The sequence below is a fragment of the Nannospalax galili genome, unplaced genomic scaffold (assembly GCF_000622305.1).
Source record: "Nannospalax galili isolate Female #2095 unplaced genomic scaffold, S.galili_v1.0 scaffold475, whole genome shotgun sequence".
NCBI classification, from domain to species: Eukaryota; Metazoa; Chordata; class Mammalia; order Rodentia; family Spalacidae; genus Nannospalax; species Nannospalax galili.
The window spans coordinates 3560995-3577090 of NW_008339435.1; the positions used below are offsets into that span (position 1 = coordinate 3560995).

The 16096-nt window shown below is 41.3% G+C and overlaps 1 protein-coding gene and 1 long non-coding RNA gene across 9 annotated transcripts in view; one reads left to right on the plus strand and one right to left on the minus strand.

Annotated features, from left to right (window-relative positions):
• Positions 1-29: 29 nt before the first annotated feature.
• LOC115070539 lies at positions 30-15774 on the plus strand. Of its 5 annotated transcripts, none has more exons than XR_003849696.1 (6): positions 30-92; positions 1636-1691; positions 3436-3632; positions 4778-4923; positions 6017-6052; positions 15639-15774. It is a non-coding gene; the product is annotated as an uncharacterized LOC115070539 (long non-coding RNA). The 5 variants fall into 5 exon arrangements; XR_003849695.1 differs by having other exon boundaries at positions 55-176; XR_003849697.1 differs by lacking the exon at positions 30-92 and adding an exon at positions 190-328.
• Positions 1376-16096, minus strand: part of Dennd2c (DENN domain containing 2C) — a 90178-nt gene continuing 75457 nt past the window's right edge. For all 4 annotated transcript variants that reach the window (XM_029563998.1, XM_008834002.3, XM_029563999.1 and 1 more), the window contains 7 exons: positions 15634-15782; positions 13411-13588; positions 9871-9912; positions 8785-8890; positions 4826-5062; positions 4346-4432; positions 1376-3167 (listed from right to left, as the gene is read on the minus strand). In XM_029563998.1, coding sequence (XP_029419858.1) covers positions 3136-3167; positions 4346-4432; positions 4826-5062; positions 8785-8890; positions 9871-9912; positions 13411-13588; positions 15634-15782 — 831 coding nt within the window. In that variant the 3' untranslated portion in view covers positions 1376-3135. The remainder of the gene's footprint in view (positions 3168-4345; positions 4433-4825; positions 5063-8784; positions 8891-9870; positions 9913-13410; positions 13589-15633; positions 15783-16096) is intronic.

Genomic DNA, 16096 nt, shown 5'->3' on the forward strand with positions numbered 1-16096 from the left:
GGATTTTGTGGGCGGTGGACGTGACGTCACACGCTGACGTCCCGTCTGCCTATAGCCACATCCTTCTCTCGCTGGGTTGCTATTTTTTGAAGGTAGAGGACAATTTTAAAGAGTTTTCGAGAAAAACAACAGGGCAGGGTGGAGAGAGATGAAGGCCGGAAGCCGTGCCTTTTGAGGTAGGCGTGGAGCTTAGCCCTTGGAGGCCAGACCCGCGGCTGCAGGCAGAAGAGGGGAGGGCCCTTTAGGGGAAGCCTGAAAGCCCAGAGCGGAAGGAAAGCGTGCCGAAAGAACAAAAGCAAAGGAAAAGGGGAAAGTTCGCTTTTCGGCGGTGAGACTCCTGGCGGAGGCCCCACAGTCGACTGCTGGGTGGATACGGTTTCGCCTGCCACTGACAGTCATGTCCGACTGGGCCTTGTCATCTCTCCAGGAGAAGGCTAGGAGGCCATTGAGGAAATTTGGCAAGAGGACAAAACTCGATTTCCCACCTTCTCAATCTTTCATCTGCTAAGCTCTCCCATTGCTTATTTCACAGCTTGTCCCTTAAGAATATATTTTTAATGGGTCTGGAGAGATAGCTCAGCGGTTAAGAGCTCTGACACAGGACCTGAGTTCAATTCTGGCACTCACATGGCGGCTAATAACTGTCCTTAACTCCAGTTGCAGGGAATCGACGCCTTTTTCTGACCTCCGAGGGCACTGCACAACACAGGTACCCTTAGACAAATGCAGGCAATGCACTTATATACGTAAAAATAGATATTTTTAAAAATTTATTTTTTATGCATCTAAATGTAAGTGCACCTGTGTCGTGCAGTGCCCGTAGATGTCAGAAGAAGGCGTCAGATCCCCTGGTACTGGAGTTCCAGGGTTGATCCTGACCATGTGGTGCTGGGACCCGAATCTACGCCCTCTGTCAACAGCAGCCAGTGCTCTTAACCACTGAGCCATCCCTGAAGCCCCAGTTATGTTCTTTTACAGACTCTAAAAATGGGCACCTGTCTCCTTGGAAATTTTTTTTTTTTAATTATTTTTATTTTATGTGTTTGAGTGCACCCATGTCGTGCAATGCCACAGAGGTCAGAAGAGGGCTTCGGATTCCCCTGGAACTGGAGTCAAGGATCATTCGTAGCTACCATGCTGGAACTGGAGTCAAGGATGATTCATTGCCACCATGTGGGTGCTGGGAATCGAACCCAGGTCCTCTACAAGAGAAGTCAGTGCTCTTATCTGCTGAGCCATCTCTCCAGCCCTCCTTGGAAATGTTAATCACGACTACTAAGCCTGGTTAGTCTAACATGGATTTGGTATTTTTACATTTACATTAGGTAAGTGTACTGCCTACATATTTAACTCAAGTGAAAGGTCAATTTAAGTCTCAAATTTTCAAATGTCTTTATTCATTAAAAGATCTGTAAACATTTTATAGAAATCTTGAACAATTCTTTTACAAACATATCCAGAATTCACAATAATTTACAAAACCAAAATACAAGAAAAGGAAGCAGCTTCAGATTGTAGGAATAAGGCAAGACTCTCGTCCCCAAAGCAAAATCTCCCTGGAGAGGAACGCCAGGATCAACTACAGTAAATTCTCTCACCCTCCCCCAACCAACCAATTATTAATTGTTCCCTCAGGTCTGGAGTATAAGTAGAGACCAAATGGGGAGATGTCTTGTGGGAGCCCCACTGGGGTAAGTTGCATCAATATTTTAAAAGACACAGGCTCAGTTCTTTTCCCTGGACCCACATCTAGGAACTATGTTACATAGCACCATTCTTAAGTGGTGTCTGCTTGAGATTCATTCAAACACACTTGAATGGCTTATGACAATACTGTACAGGTCAGTAAGTTGTATCACAATACAATTAACAATTTTGTAAGTCTGAATAAATATTTTCCATGCCAGGTAAAGCCATGAGCAAAAGTTGAAGAAAATAGCTGACATTTGCTACATTTGTCAATGAAAACCGCACCATTACTGACAAGTTCATTTTTTCAGTCATAACTCCTATTTTAGATTTTACATATCTGTTAAGTGGAATAGGCTTAGGAAATAATCAAATTCTGAGCCTAATTAGAACAAAAACTCTCAGCAATTTCAAAGTATCAATGGTAGAACAAACATAAGGACCTGGGTTCCATCTCTAGCAACAGAAACAAAATAAAAACCCCAGTGCCTCAACTAAGCACCTATAGCTTCAAGTCTCTTCCTCAGAGACAAGTGGTGGCTCTAGCGTACTTACTGGAGAACTTTAAAAATTGCTATAATGCTAAATAGCTTATTTCCATCTCTAGGACTAGCCAGCTTTCTTTGTTCATAAATCAGTCTTGGCTTAGTTCTATCTTTGTCTTATAGCTGGCCCAATTATTTAGCCTCTCTGAATTCCAGTTCCTTGTGAAGTGTAAAATGAAGGTGGAAATATCCCATGAAGCTGATTTATCTCGAATAAGATGACATAACATACATGTACTACAGTGTGGCCCGTGTTGGACACCAAAAAAACCAAACAGGGACACTTTCATATTGGCTGTATTTCATGAGGCGAAACACTGGTGTGTGAGGAACAAGCCATTCAAGCTCTATATACGTGGTGGTGGAACAAGATGTCTGCTTTTATAAGTACTAATTAATATAGGAAATTCTCAGAAAGGACATTATACAAAGGAAAAAAATAAAAGGACACCTATGGTGAATATACTGGAGTTTTGAAAGTTCAAACAGCATATGTGTTTAAAGCAGCCTGATACTTTAGTGATAAGAACTGTACGTAAGGCTGTCCTGCCTCTCTAGTACCTACAGCTCAGCATTTCTCTCATTATTCTTTGTCCAACATCAAGTATTTCCAAGTCTTTTCCTTTATAAAAGAAAACTGCCTTCACAGACTAAGCCCAAAACACGGAGAATGAGCCCATTAACCAGAGAACACCACTATAAAAAACAAACTGGAGGCAGAATAAAGACAGCATCCATTCTAGACTACTTCCTATAAGTCTGCAGCAATAGGAGAATCCTCCTCTGACAGCCTTTCTCCTTAACCTACAGTTTCAAGGATTCAGTAGAATATTTCAAGACATCTGTTCCTTGGAGAATACTGTCTTTGGCACTTTCAGTTATATTTAGGATGGAGACAACTTCATTTCTTATGCAGAAATTTCATTTTGTTTCCTGAAAAAGTGAAAAACATAGTGAATTTTCAATTAGTTTTCATCTGTTGTACATTATTTGAGGAAAGGGATTAACAAACTGTTAGCTCAAGTGCCATGGCTTTCATAAGTGTTCCCCAAAGGATTATGTATAAAGGTTTGGTTCCTAGCTTGTAGCACTACTAGAAAGTGGTGGAACCATTAAGAGGCGGTGCCTAAAGGGGGCAGTCTGGTCATGAGTGTGCTACTTCAGATACCCAGCCACTTCCTGTCTCTCTGCTTCCTGCCAGCCATGACATGAGCAGTTTCTTCTACCATACACACTCCTCTCAATGTTCTGCCTTGCCACGGGCCCTGAAGCATCAGGACCAACCAACCATGGACTGAAACTCCTCAAACAGTGAGCCCAAGTGAGCCTCTCTTCATTTTTATTATCTCAGCTATTTTGCGGCAGTAATGGAAAGCAGACACATTACTCTCTCTGTTGGTGAGTTTAACCACTAAAAAGTCCCACAGTGTCTAATTGTAGAGTTTAGATAAGAACTCAAGACAATATAATACAGTGGTTTTCAACTCTGGAATTTAAAATTACCTGGCTTACTCTCCAGAGATTTCTTAGAGTTCAGGGATTTTTTTTTTTAAAGCTCCTTTGAGATTATCATCTGATCTAATCTAACCCCTTGGTATAAAAATGAAATAATAGCCTGAGGCACAATTTGCCTATGGTCTCTCAGCTACTTAAGGATAGGGCTTATATATTTTAAAGCCCAGTATAAATACACAGAGTATAAGTTCGTTTTGGGATAGCTACACCACTGTTCTGTCATACTGGGTAATTATAATTGAAAAATCATAAGCAACTGTGTTTATGAAGTGTAAAATTACAGGTATCCTCTTCTGCTTCACAGTCCCTAAGATCAGGCGTTTTAAATCTGAAGTCCATGAACTGGCTTCAGGGGGTCCATAGACACCCTAAAATTAGATGAGAATTTTTCTTGATGCCTAAATACATTTTTCTAGTAAATAGGGCCAGCTTATAAAATTTTTTCCCAAAGGACATAAACTAGAGAAGTGTAGTTATCATGATACAGAAACTTACAGCATAAAGAGATAGTTAGGGATCTTTGCCTAAGGGAAACAGCCCCTCAGATGGGGAATCCAAACTTCTGAGAGAGAGATTTGGAAAACTAAGCAACTCACCAAGACTCCGTAAAATTCTATTCACCCCACTGGGCTCTGACTCAGGAATAGTTTCCAAATATTGGAGAGCCCGGACCTCAAACAAACCTATGAAGAAAACATCCAACACTCAACCCTGGAAATTAATTAAAACTGTTTCTTTTTCTTTCTCTTTTTGGCAGCATTGAGGGTAGAACTCCGAGCTTTGTTAGGCAAGTTCCCTACTCCTGAGCAACACCCCCAGATTGCTCTTTTTTTCAAAACCTTTTTAACATTTATTAGTCATTAGAATTGGCAATAGGCCCCTTTATCTGATGAGCTATCTTATCTGCCCAAGACTGTTCTTATTACCAGTGTATTATTTCTACAGCTAAAATACTGCAAGTAATTCCCACAATAACTTAGATGTTGTGCCCTTGTAAGTTTACACATTTTTATTTGTATTCTATTTAGTCCTTTTAAGTATTCACCAAATACTGAGAACTTCATGATAGAACTGACCTTTAACTCCACTTTTCCTGAGTTCCCGGTCTTGGACAAACCCTGCAAACATCTGAGTCTCCATGAACAGATCAAGGAAGTGGCGTACACTTCGGGAGGTATGGGACTTCCGGAATGGCTCCCTCTGGAATACACGCTCCCCGCGTTCTGTGACAGTCATATTCAAAGAATAGTGTCCCACGAGCTCCACAAAAAACCTTACAAATGCTTCAGACACCAGAGAATTGAGTGTCACATCTGTTTCAAAAGGAAAGAAAAAAAAAAGGAAAAATCTAAGCTTTGTGTATATAGAAACACTGACACTGCTTATGGAAGTCATGTCTAATCACAGAAGTCATAGCTTAGGAAGGTGCATTCACAGCCAATGGCATGCAAGAGGCAAAGGCTTACGTCTTGGCCTTTGCTGCCCTTGCATGGTAATCCTACTGTTTCTTGCAGCCACATCTGTGCACTGATTTCATTACTCTTTCCAAAGCCACTGGCTGGAATCAACCAAATTTAACTACTTTTCTATTTTTACCATCCTTTAAGCTCTATGCTGGATTGTGCTCAGCACCACCTCATGTGTCTCCAGAGCTTTGTGTTCTGCTGGTTTTCTGATTCTGGTCTTGCCTTTATGAGACCAAGTATTTGTTTTTCTCTTGCCTCCTTTTTTTTTGTTTTGGTCTTTTTGAGACAGGATCTCCCTGTAGCCCAAGCTGTCCTGGAACTCACTATGTAGATTAGGCTGGCCCTGAACTCACAGAGATCCACCTGCCTCTGCCTCCCGAGTGCTGGCATAAAAGGTATGCACCACCATGCCCAGCCTTGCCTTTTTTAAGTTTTTTTCTTACACTTTATGTGTATGAATGTATTGCCTGCATGTAAGCCTCTCTCTCTCTCTCTCTCTCTCTCTCTCTCTCTCTCTCTCTCTCTCTCCTCTCTCTTCCTGTCTGTCCGTCTGTCTTTTTGAGACAGCGTCTCCCTGTATCCCGAGCTGGCCTGAAACTCACTATGTAGACCAGACTGGCCTTGAACTCACAGAGATCCACCTGCCTTTGCCTCCCGCAATTAAGACGCAGAAAATTTCTTTTACATTTGAGGTTCTAAATGGTCAAATTCTTCAGGATTATTTCATCTCTACTCGAAAGTAGAGATGCTGTGCTCTCAATTGACTTTTTCTTTTTTTTTTTTTTTTTTTTTTTTTTGCAGTGCCAGGGATCAAACCCAGGGCCTCATACACACTAGGTAAGTACTCTGCTACTGAGCTATATCCCCAGACTCCATCTCAGATGACTCGTAAATACTATATTTTTGTTTGGGTGTTTTTAAAATACTTATTTTTTATTTTATGTGTGTGTATTCCCTTCATGTATGGAAGCACCCATGTTGTGCAGTGTCCTTGGAGGTCAAAAGAGGGTATCAGATCCCCTAGAACTGGAGTTACAGATGATTGTTAGCTGCCATGTGGGTTCTGGGAACCAAAGCTGGGTCCTCTGCAAGAGCAGCCAGTGCTCTTAACTGCTGAGTCATCTCTGCAGCCCATGTTTTATTTTTTTGAAACAGGGCCCAGCTGGCCTAGAACTCACTATGCAGACCACACTAGCCTCAAACTCACAGAGATCCCTGCCTCTGCCTCCAGAGTGCTGGAATTAAAGGTATACACCACCACTCCTGGCAATATACTATATTCTAAAGATTGATTTTATTTTTATTTTTGTGTATGTATCTGTGGGTGTATGCACATGTGTGTACATGTGCCTACACAGGCCAGAAGTGGGTATCAGGTCCCCTAAAGCTGAAGTTACAGGTAGTTGTGAGCCATCTGATGTGGGTGCTGGGAACCAAATTCTAGACCTCTTCAAGAGCAGCAAGCACTCTTTAACCACTGAACCATCCCTTCAGCCCCAGTATAATATACTATTTTATTACCTTCCAGGTTCCAGGATAAACCCTAAGATTCAACTGAGACTCCCCCTCCTTTTCCTTCCATACCCAAACAGTCTTTTATCATTCCTCAATATCTTTTTCCATGGGCTCCACCCCAATCTGGGAACCAGGGACCCAGTTTTAGTCAGAATTCTATCAAAACAGAGCTATGTAATAGTGGGTACCACACTTCATCTCTCTTGGCTTGCCTATCCACACCTGTCCGTATCTGTATAGATGGGTGTTCACCAGCTGATTTCTAAGGTCTATTCCTGCATTTCTGTTGGATTCTAATTTAGGTTTTTGTTTGACCTTTCTGCAACTGAGAATGCGTGGGTCCTCACTGCATGTGTCTTCAACACTGTTTCACTTTGCCATGTCTTCCAGTTACTGCCCTCTTCTGGCCTCAAAGGACATGCTCACACATGTAGCATACACACACATACACATGATTTTTTTTTTTTTTTTGGTTTTTTTTTTTTGGGGAGGGGTTTTAGCCCCAGCTGGCCTGAAATTCACTTTGTAGAACAGGCCCCCTCCCAACTCACAAGAGATCCTCCAGCCTCTGCCTTCTAAGTGCTGAGATTAAAGGCATGTGCCACCATGCCCCTCTTCATTTGGTTTTTTTGAGACAGAATCTCAAGTAGTCCAAGCTGGCCTTGAACTCTTGATCCCACTGTCTCCACCTCCCAAGTTCTGGGATTTTTGGGCTTTTTTTGAGACAGGATCTCCCTGTAGCCCCATCTGTCCTGGAACTCACTATGTAGACCAGGCTGGCCTTCAACACACAGAGATCCGCCTGCTTCTGCCTCCCTGGGATTAAAGGTGTGTGCCACCATGCCCAGTCACATAAATACTTTTTAATGGTATTCTGTGCTAGGTGTGGAGATGTACACCTTTAATTTCAGTACTTGAGAGGGAGAGATAGGTGGATCTTTGTGAATTTGAGGCCAGCATGGTCTACACAGCAAGGTCCAGGCAAGCCAGGACTAAATAGTGAAACCCTGCCTCAGAAAAGCGGGGAAACCAGTTCTGTATCTGCACCCTGCATGTCAATGGAAAAAGGATTCGGTAAATGGTACAAGACAACTCTCTTTCCCTCTGACAAGAAACTCATGTCTACAGTGAGTTCTAGGTCATCCAGGGCTATGTAGTGAGATTCCATCTCAAAAACCAACCAAAAGTATTATTTTTCCGGGTACAGTGGTGCATTCCTGTGCCCCAGCACTCAGAAGCTAGAGGTAGAAAGACCCTAAATTTGAAGCCAATCTGAGTGACATAGAAGGGCAGCTGGAAAAGTGGGAGAAAAATCAGAAGAATGTACATGCAAAAAGGAAGATGGGCAAGACATTGAAAAGGAAAAAACAAAACAACAGTACAATCCCACAGAAGCTGAGTGAAGAAGTGTATCACAAAGGAAGAGTAACCAGTCATGCTTAAGGTTGAAAAGAAGTCAAGACGAGGACTGAGAATTGCTGGGAGGTCTGACAAAAGGAGGGCTCTTTTTGGTATACTGTAGACCAGGCTGGCCTCAATCTCAGAGACCTGCCTGCCTCTGCCTCCCGAATGCTGAGATTCATGGTGTGCGCCACCACACCTGGCCTCAAAATAATACTGGTAAAAACAAAACAAAATAAAAAGACAGGAAGACTTTGTGAAGAAAATGACATATGAGTACAGTCCCACAGGAAGAAAACATTCTATGAATGTGACTATTATCGAAGATCCTGACGTAGGAGGGGGCCTAGCAATGGGATCGGTAAAGAGGCTGATGTAAGATTTTCAAGGTACAGATAACCTAATGCTGTTTTGTTTTTTGATACAGGGTCTCCTAGTAGCCCCAGCTGGCCTGGAACTTGACGAGGAAGGCCTCCATCTCACATAGATCCACCTGCTTCTGCCTCCAGAGTGCCAGGATTACAGGTGTAGTTCTGTAACACCACGCCCAGTTCTGTAACACTGCTTTTGTTCATCCTTCAGCTGAGTGCTAGACCAGCTGCACTAAATGTTCACTGCCTTAATCCTACATCCTCAACCCACATGTCTCAGACCTTGTGAAAAATTCTGTTCCTGAGCCAAGACTTCATTTCGCTCTTCTAAAATCAGCATCAAGGCAGCTTGAAGTTTAGGTGGTAGAATTTCATCCTCATCAGATACCTCGAGAGAAAATACAATCTGTATGAACTTTATGAGAGAAAATCTCAAACGTACTAGCTACCCACCCTCAACCCCTTTCCACGGGTGATTTTGTAGATATTCTGCCTTAAGGGTTGGTTAATTTGAAGTTCCCTACCCTCCATGAAATATAGGTTGCTTATGGAGTATTTTATAAAAAATAATACACCTTATAAAAATTTCTGGCACTTTTCTATAAAATTCCTTATCTGCAAGTTTCATTCTTTATCTCTAAGACCCTCCCCCTCAATAGATGGCTGTTTAAATGTGATAAACCAGTTGATTTTGAAAACAGACAAAATCCTAGGAAAATTTTTTGTTCTTTTCATACAGTTTACACCCAGAGCAGCTCTGAGAGGGCCTAACTTGACTCTTCCTTTCCTCCTCAATATCCGTCAGAAACGAACATTTCTTTTTCTTTGGCCCAGTATGCCTTGTTTAAATTTTTATTATACTGCTTCTAAAGTTTTATGTGTATGCTCACCGTCCTTAGTAAGACCAGAAGGCTCAAACTATGTCTTTCTCATCTGTGGATTCTAACTGCCTAACAAGCATCTAGAAATAACCAGGTAATAAGTGCATTTCTCTTCTCTTTTTGTGGTGATGAGTTGCACATAGGAGTTTATGTGTTCTAGACAAGTGCTCTACCACTGAGCTACATACATAACCCAGCCCAATAAATTAAATTAGAAGCTTCTATGTCAACCTCTATAGAGCTGAAGCAATGGTTACTTTCTTTGAAGAAAGTAACCTTCCTTCTTTGGGACAGACAGCTATAAACTCCAGCCAAAATTTTCAGGTCAATCTTGTATGATTGGCTACAGTATCACTCAGATATGGGTTTGAACTAAAAGTCTAGCCTGAGTCATCGTCTCTATATACTTTCACATATTTTCTATTTAATTATCTACAGAGAGACCTATGTCCCCAAGCATTATGTAACCACCTCCTTTGTCACTTACCTCCTGTAAGAACTTGTCTGCACAGAGATCGACTATCAGCACCTATGTAATAAAGGAACCAGGCAGGTTCAACCAGAGACATTCACAAATACATCAGGTACTACTAGATCAGGATGGGTGTCCTGATTCTTTCAGGCCATGGGAACAGTTCAAACAAAATTAACCTAAAGTTGCTGCCAATTTCAAAGTTAATCCATCAAAACAACAAATGAATTAAAGGAAGTACTAATACGCACAAACTACAGATTAAAGAAACTTATTAGGTCAATGTGAGGGAGCACTGGAGAAGAACAGTCTTTTCAATGAGTGAAACTGACATCTCCAGAGAGGGAAAATCCCCAAAGGATCTCTACACCACGTTACATATAAAAAAAGAAAAAGAAACAAAACAAAACAAAAACAAAAAACAAAACCGAGTACTAGGTGGAGTCAGAACCAGAAGGTAAAGACAAACTAAGGAACGAGATAACAGAGGAAGATAATCTTCCTCTTCATTAAGTTAACATACAAAAAATTTAACCTGCTCACAAAAGGATCCATCATAAAGGGAACCACTAGAATTTTAACAAAATCAAAATGAAGAATTCCTGAGTATTAAAAAAAGTCATTTTGGGCTGGGTGTGTTGGTATAAGATATAATCCCAGTACTCAGGAGGCTATGATAGAGTACTTTTGAGTTCCAGGCCGGCCTGGTGATATAGCAAGACCCTGTCTCAAAATTGGCCCCCAAACCCAACAAAACACCCCTCCTATAAAACAAATTCAAAGCATCATTTTGAAAATGGAAAGCCAAGCCTAAGGACTGGTGATGTACCTGTTAGAGCAGTGCTTACCTAGCATGCATAAGCCCTGGATTTGATCCCTAGTACTACTTAAACCAGATATGGTAACATATGATTACGCCAATAATCTTAGAGCTCAGGAGGTAGAAGTAAGAGGATCAAAATTTCTAGGTTATCCTCAGCTACATAATGAGTCTGATTTTTGAGGCCAGCCTGGGCTATAATGGGAACCTGTCCAAAAAAGGGAACAAGAAAATCTAAACTTTGGATAAAGAGCTGATTTCAAGTTGGGCCTGGTGGTGTACACCTTTAATCTCAGCACTCAGGAGGCAGTGGAAGGTAGATCTCTGTGAGTGCCAGGCCATCCAGGCTACACAGTGAGACCCTGTCTCAAAAAATAAAACAGAATAAAACAAAACAAAACAAAACAAAAAGGTTGACTTTGAGGGGGCTCAGCAGTTAAGAGCACTTGTGGCTTTTGCAGAGGATACAGGTTTGGTTCCTAGAACCCACATGGTAGCTCACAACCATATGTAATTCTAGTTCCAGGAGGATCCTATGACCTCTTCTGGCCTTCACAGGCACTGCACTTATATGGCATGCCTACATAGATGTAGGCAAAACACTCAATACACATTAAAATAAAAAAATAAATATTTTAAAAATGAGGTTGATTTCTAGAATACAGAAACACATATTGGGCTTGGAGTGTAGCTCAGCAGTAGAGCATTCACCTAGATATGTCAGACCCTGGTTTGATACACAGCATCATCAAAAAACAACAAAAAAGGGCATCTTACAAGTCAAGGATGAGAAGTCTGTAATAAGATAGAATTCTATAAAATGATATACTATGGCTAATATACCTCGAAAGCAATGAAGAAATGCAAATTAAACTACAATGAGAATACCACTACATACTCACCAGCCAGCTGAGGCTAAATTGCACAAGCTGCTGGCTGCTGGTGGTGATGTGAAACAACAGTTACTCCCATGTGCTGCTGGGAGAAGTTTAGATTGGAACAACTGCTTTGAGAAAGTTTGATTAATTTACTAAAATTGAAGATATGCCTACCATGTGACCCAGAAATTCAATTTTGGAGTATATATCCATAGAGTTGCAAGCATGTGTGTCTCAAGTGTAATGTATAGGAATAGTTACTGCAGGATTATTGATAAAAACCTCAAGCTGGAGACAGCTCAACTGTTCATCAGCTCAGCTGCCAAAGGGGTAAGAAAATTGTACATTCACACAATGGAATATCCTACATAATTAGAATGATTCCAATATTGTTAAATCAACATGGATTACTCTTACATGTTAAAAAAAGAAACTGGACAAAACTTTACATTTACATCAAGCTTTAAACCCAAGCAAACCTGAATTACATTGTTCACATTTTAAAATTAATTATTAATAATAAATTGTGTGTGTATATGTATGTGCGCACCTAGATGCACAAAGCCATGGTGTGCAGAAGACAACTTGCAGGAACTGGTTCTCTCCTTCCACCATGTGGGTTCTGGGGACTGAATTCAGGTAGGTCATCAGGCATGGCAGCAAGCACTTTTACCATTGAGCCATCTCACCAGTCCAGAGTCACATTGTTTAGAAATATATATTTAGAGGGTGAAATTGTGAAGAAGCACAGGTTAATGCATACTATAAAAGTCAAGTCAGTGGTGCCTGTTTGTGGGGAATGAGGAATGAACCAAGAGATTAGAAGGAGCTATAACGAAGACCTTCCAGGTGCTGGGAATGACGACTCCTGTAATGTTCCATTCCATTCCAATGCTTCATTATAAAAATGTTAACTTTGTGGCAATAATTCATTAAGCTGTATTTTTTTTTTTGTCTTTTTGAGACAGGGTCTCCCCGTAGCCCCAGCTGTCCTGGAACTCACTATGTAGACCAGGCTGGCCTTGAACTCACAGAGATCCGCCTGCCCCTGCCTCCCGAGTGCTGGGATTAAAGGCATGGCATGCACCACCATGCCTGGCAAGCTGTATTTTTTGTTTATGGCACACACACACACATAAGCATATACGTGCTATATTTAAAACACTTTCTTCAGTCAACCCATAGAAATTTTGTGTTTGACTTAAAAAAAAAAAAAAAAAGAGGGGCTGGAGAGATGGCTCAGCGGTTAAGAGCACTGGTTGCTCTCGGAGAGGACCCGGGTTCGATTCCCAGCACCCACATGGCAGCTCACAACTATCCTAACTCCAGTTCCAGGTCATCCAACACCCTCTTCTGACCTCCACAGGCATTGCACGACATGGGTGCACTTACATATATGCAAGCAGTACATTCACACACATAAAATAAGAAAACAAGGACCAGTGAGATGGCTAAGCGATAAAGGTGCGTACCATGCAAGCTTGGAAACCTGAGCTCAACCCTTGTTACCCATGTAAATGCGGAAGGAGAAAACCAACCTCCATACATGTGCTATAGCATACATGCCCACACACATACATCATGTATACACATACACACACACACACACACACACACACACACACACACACGCACCAAAACCTATCCTTAAGAGTATGTGTTACTCTTAAGAATGGGCCCACTGTTCATCAATGTAAAGACAGCTCTGGACTCACAGAATTTTTTTCACTTTAGTAACAGGATATTAAATGTGACAGTATAACAAATTATCAATTCTTACATAATAATTCTACCACTCTTCAAAGATCACTTAGTTTCCTCTAATATTTTCCACGGGTACAATTTATGCCATCTAACCTCTTCAATGGGTAGATCCTGGAGCTGTGGCAAGGAACAGGACAGGATTCCAATAAGGAATGGAGTAGGTGAGCACACAATGTCAATCATGGATGCTGGCAGGACTGGGATGTAGGTATGTTGCCAGGTGAATGGATACAAGGTAGCTACCACAGCATGGCCACATTTTGACAGGGTGCTAGACAGAGAAGAAAACCCATGATGTCATACATAGAAGGTATCAGATATGTTAAAGAACTACAAACTTATGTTTGTTAGACTTCACAAATTAACTGTGTGAATATGTTTTAGTTTACAGTTTCATCTTAATGTCTTCTCCACAATTTATCACGCTAAAAATCACTGACACACAAAAGCATTATAAATATCTTTAAGAGACAGGGGTTGGGGTTGGAGAAATGGTTCAGCTGTTAAGAGCACTAGTTGCTCTTGCAAAGAACCCACATGGTAGCTAACAATTGCCTCTAACTCCAGTTCCAGGGGAATCTGATGCTCTCTTTTGGCCTCTTCAAGCACTGCATGCATGTGATGCACTTATATACATGCAGGCAAAACACTCGTACACATAAAATAAAAATAAAGAATTTTAAATTTTAAAAAAGATTGCAGGGGCAGGGTGGTCTTACTATGTTGCCTAGGCTGGCCTTAAACTCCTGGGCTCAAGTGATCCTCCTGACTCAGGTCTCCTGAAGAAATTGGAACTGCAGGTGTGAACCACTGAGCCTGGCTAGCAATACCAACTTGACAACAGTTTAAGCAACATGCACTTAGAAAGGAAATCAATTACCACCCAAAAAAGTCACTGTAATAACCAAATGTAAAGGGCTATACAGTACCATTTGGAATTAGTCATGTTCCTACAGGACTGGGTACTTGAGAGACTAGTCTAGATATTTTTAATATGCCTTTGTTTTTCTCTTAAATTTTTATTGAATTTTTGTGTATTTCATACAGAAAATCATCTTTAGACCTCCTTCCCCTTTGGCACCTGCCCATAGCCTCCCCTGCAATTGAAGTTCATGTCATTTGAGTTAAGGCCTATCATATAAAGTTAGTGTCCCCAGATGTCCCTCAGTGCAAGTTCATCCACTGGGATCTAGTCTCTCCTTTTAAGATCAGCTCTTCCTCACCCTGCAGTAATTGGCTGCCAATAATTCTTTGACTAAGACAGGGGCCTGCTGCTCATTTCCACAGTTCTGTGCTGCGTTTTTGTCTGCTTGAGTTTGCATGGGTCTTGTGCACTCTGACACCATTGCTGTAGGTTCATATGAGAAGAATCCCAGGAGCCTGTAGGACTATTTCCATATGGTCATACACCTCCCTGGCTCTTACAATTTTTCCAGCCCCTCTTCTACAATGGTCCTTGAGCTCTAGGTGGGTGGATTTTGATACAGGAATCCTGTCCGAGGATCCACACTCTGCAGACTTTTTTTTTAATTTACTTATTTTTACTTTATGTGTATGTGTGTATTGCCTGCATGTAGGTAAGTACACCCATGTCGTGCAATGCCCACAGAGGACAGAAGAGACTGATACCCTAGAACTGGAGTTACAGACAGTTGTTAGCTGCCATGTGGGTGCTTGGATTTAAACCCAGGTCTTCTACAAGAACGGCCAGTGTTCTTAACCACTTAGCCATCTCTCCAGCTCCCACAGACTCTTATTCTCCACGTTTTAGCCATTTGTGACCTTTTGCTTACCTGGCCCTCTGTTGCATGAGGGAGCATCATTGATGAGAATTGAAAGATGCATTAGTGCTCTCTTCATCCCTTGTTCTATGTTCCGTGAGCTTTAGGTGTAGAAGTTGCACCATAGATGTGCCACTTAGGCTTGGGCAATTCACAGAAAATCTCTGTGTGTGACCAGTTGTGGAACTCTCTAATTATCTCTATCACTTGAAAAAGAACCTCCTTAATTGGTGGTAACAGATACTTTTTAAAATAAGGATTTGGTGGTAGGATCCATAAATGAGGGAGGACATACATCTTTTGTTTTTCTGAGTCTGTTACTTCACTTAGTATAATAGTTTCTAGATCCATCCATTTACCTGCACATTTCATTATTTGATCTTTTTTTTTTAACTAATGAATAGAACTCCATTGTGTAAATATACCACATTTTTGTTAACCACTAGTCAGTTGAGGGGCACTTAGGTTGCTCCAATCTCTTAGTATACCCTTGTTCTAAAATAGTATGAAGTAATGCATTCCACTTATTTCTTACCTTAGGCTGTTGGCAACAAAGATTATCCTCCGCTCCAAAAGTAGAGAAGCACAGACCCGGATAAGATGACACACACTCAGGCACTTGAAAAGACATTCAAAATCCACGTGTTCCAGTCGTGAATCAAGTGGTCGGCAGAGTTCAATTGACTGAAATGCAGGATTGTGAATCAGAAGTGCTGATACTGGAAAGTAGCCTGGACAACCACACTAACAGCCTCCCATTCTTTTATTGGTCTGAGAAAGGTCTGCTGCAAAGAGCTTATAAAGCTGCCTACACTAATCCCAAGGCCTTACCAGCTCATTTTATGTTGTAAATTCTAGTAAAAATCATTCAATTTGATAATATGTATAATTGTCATTTGTCATATTGAGATTGTAACTACAGAGAGGTCCAGTCTGTATATGGGAGAAAAGCTTGGGCTGAGGATCAACAATTTCACACACTCGCACACTCACTCTCA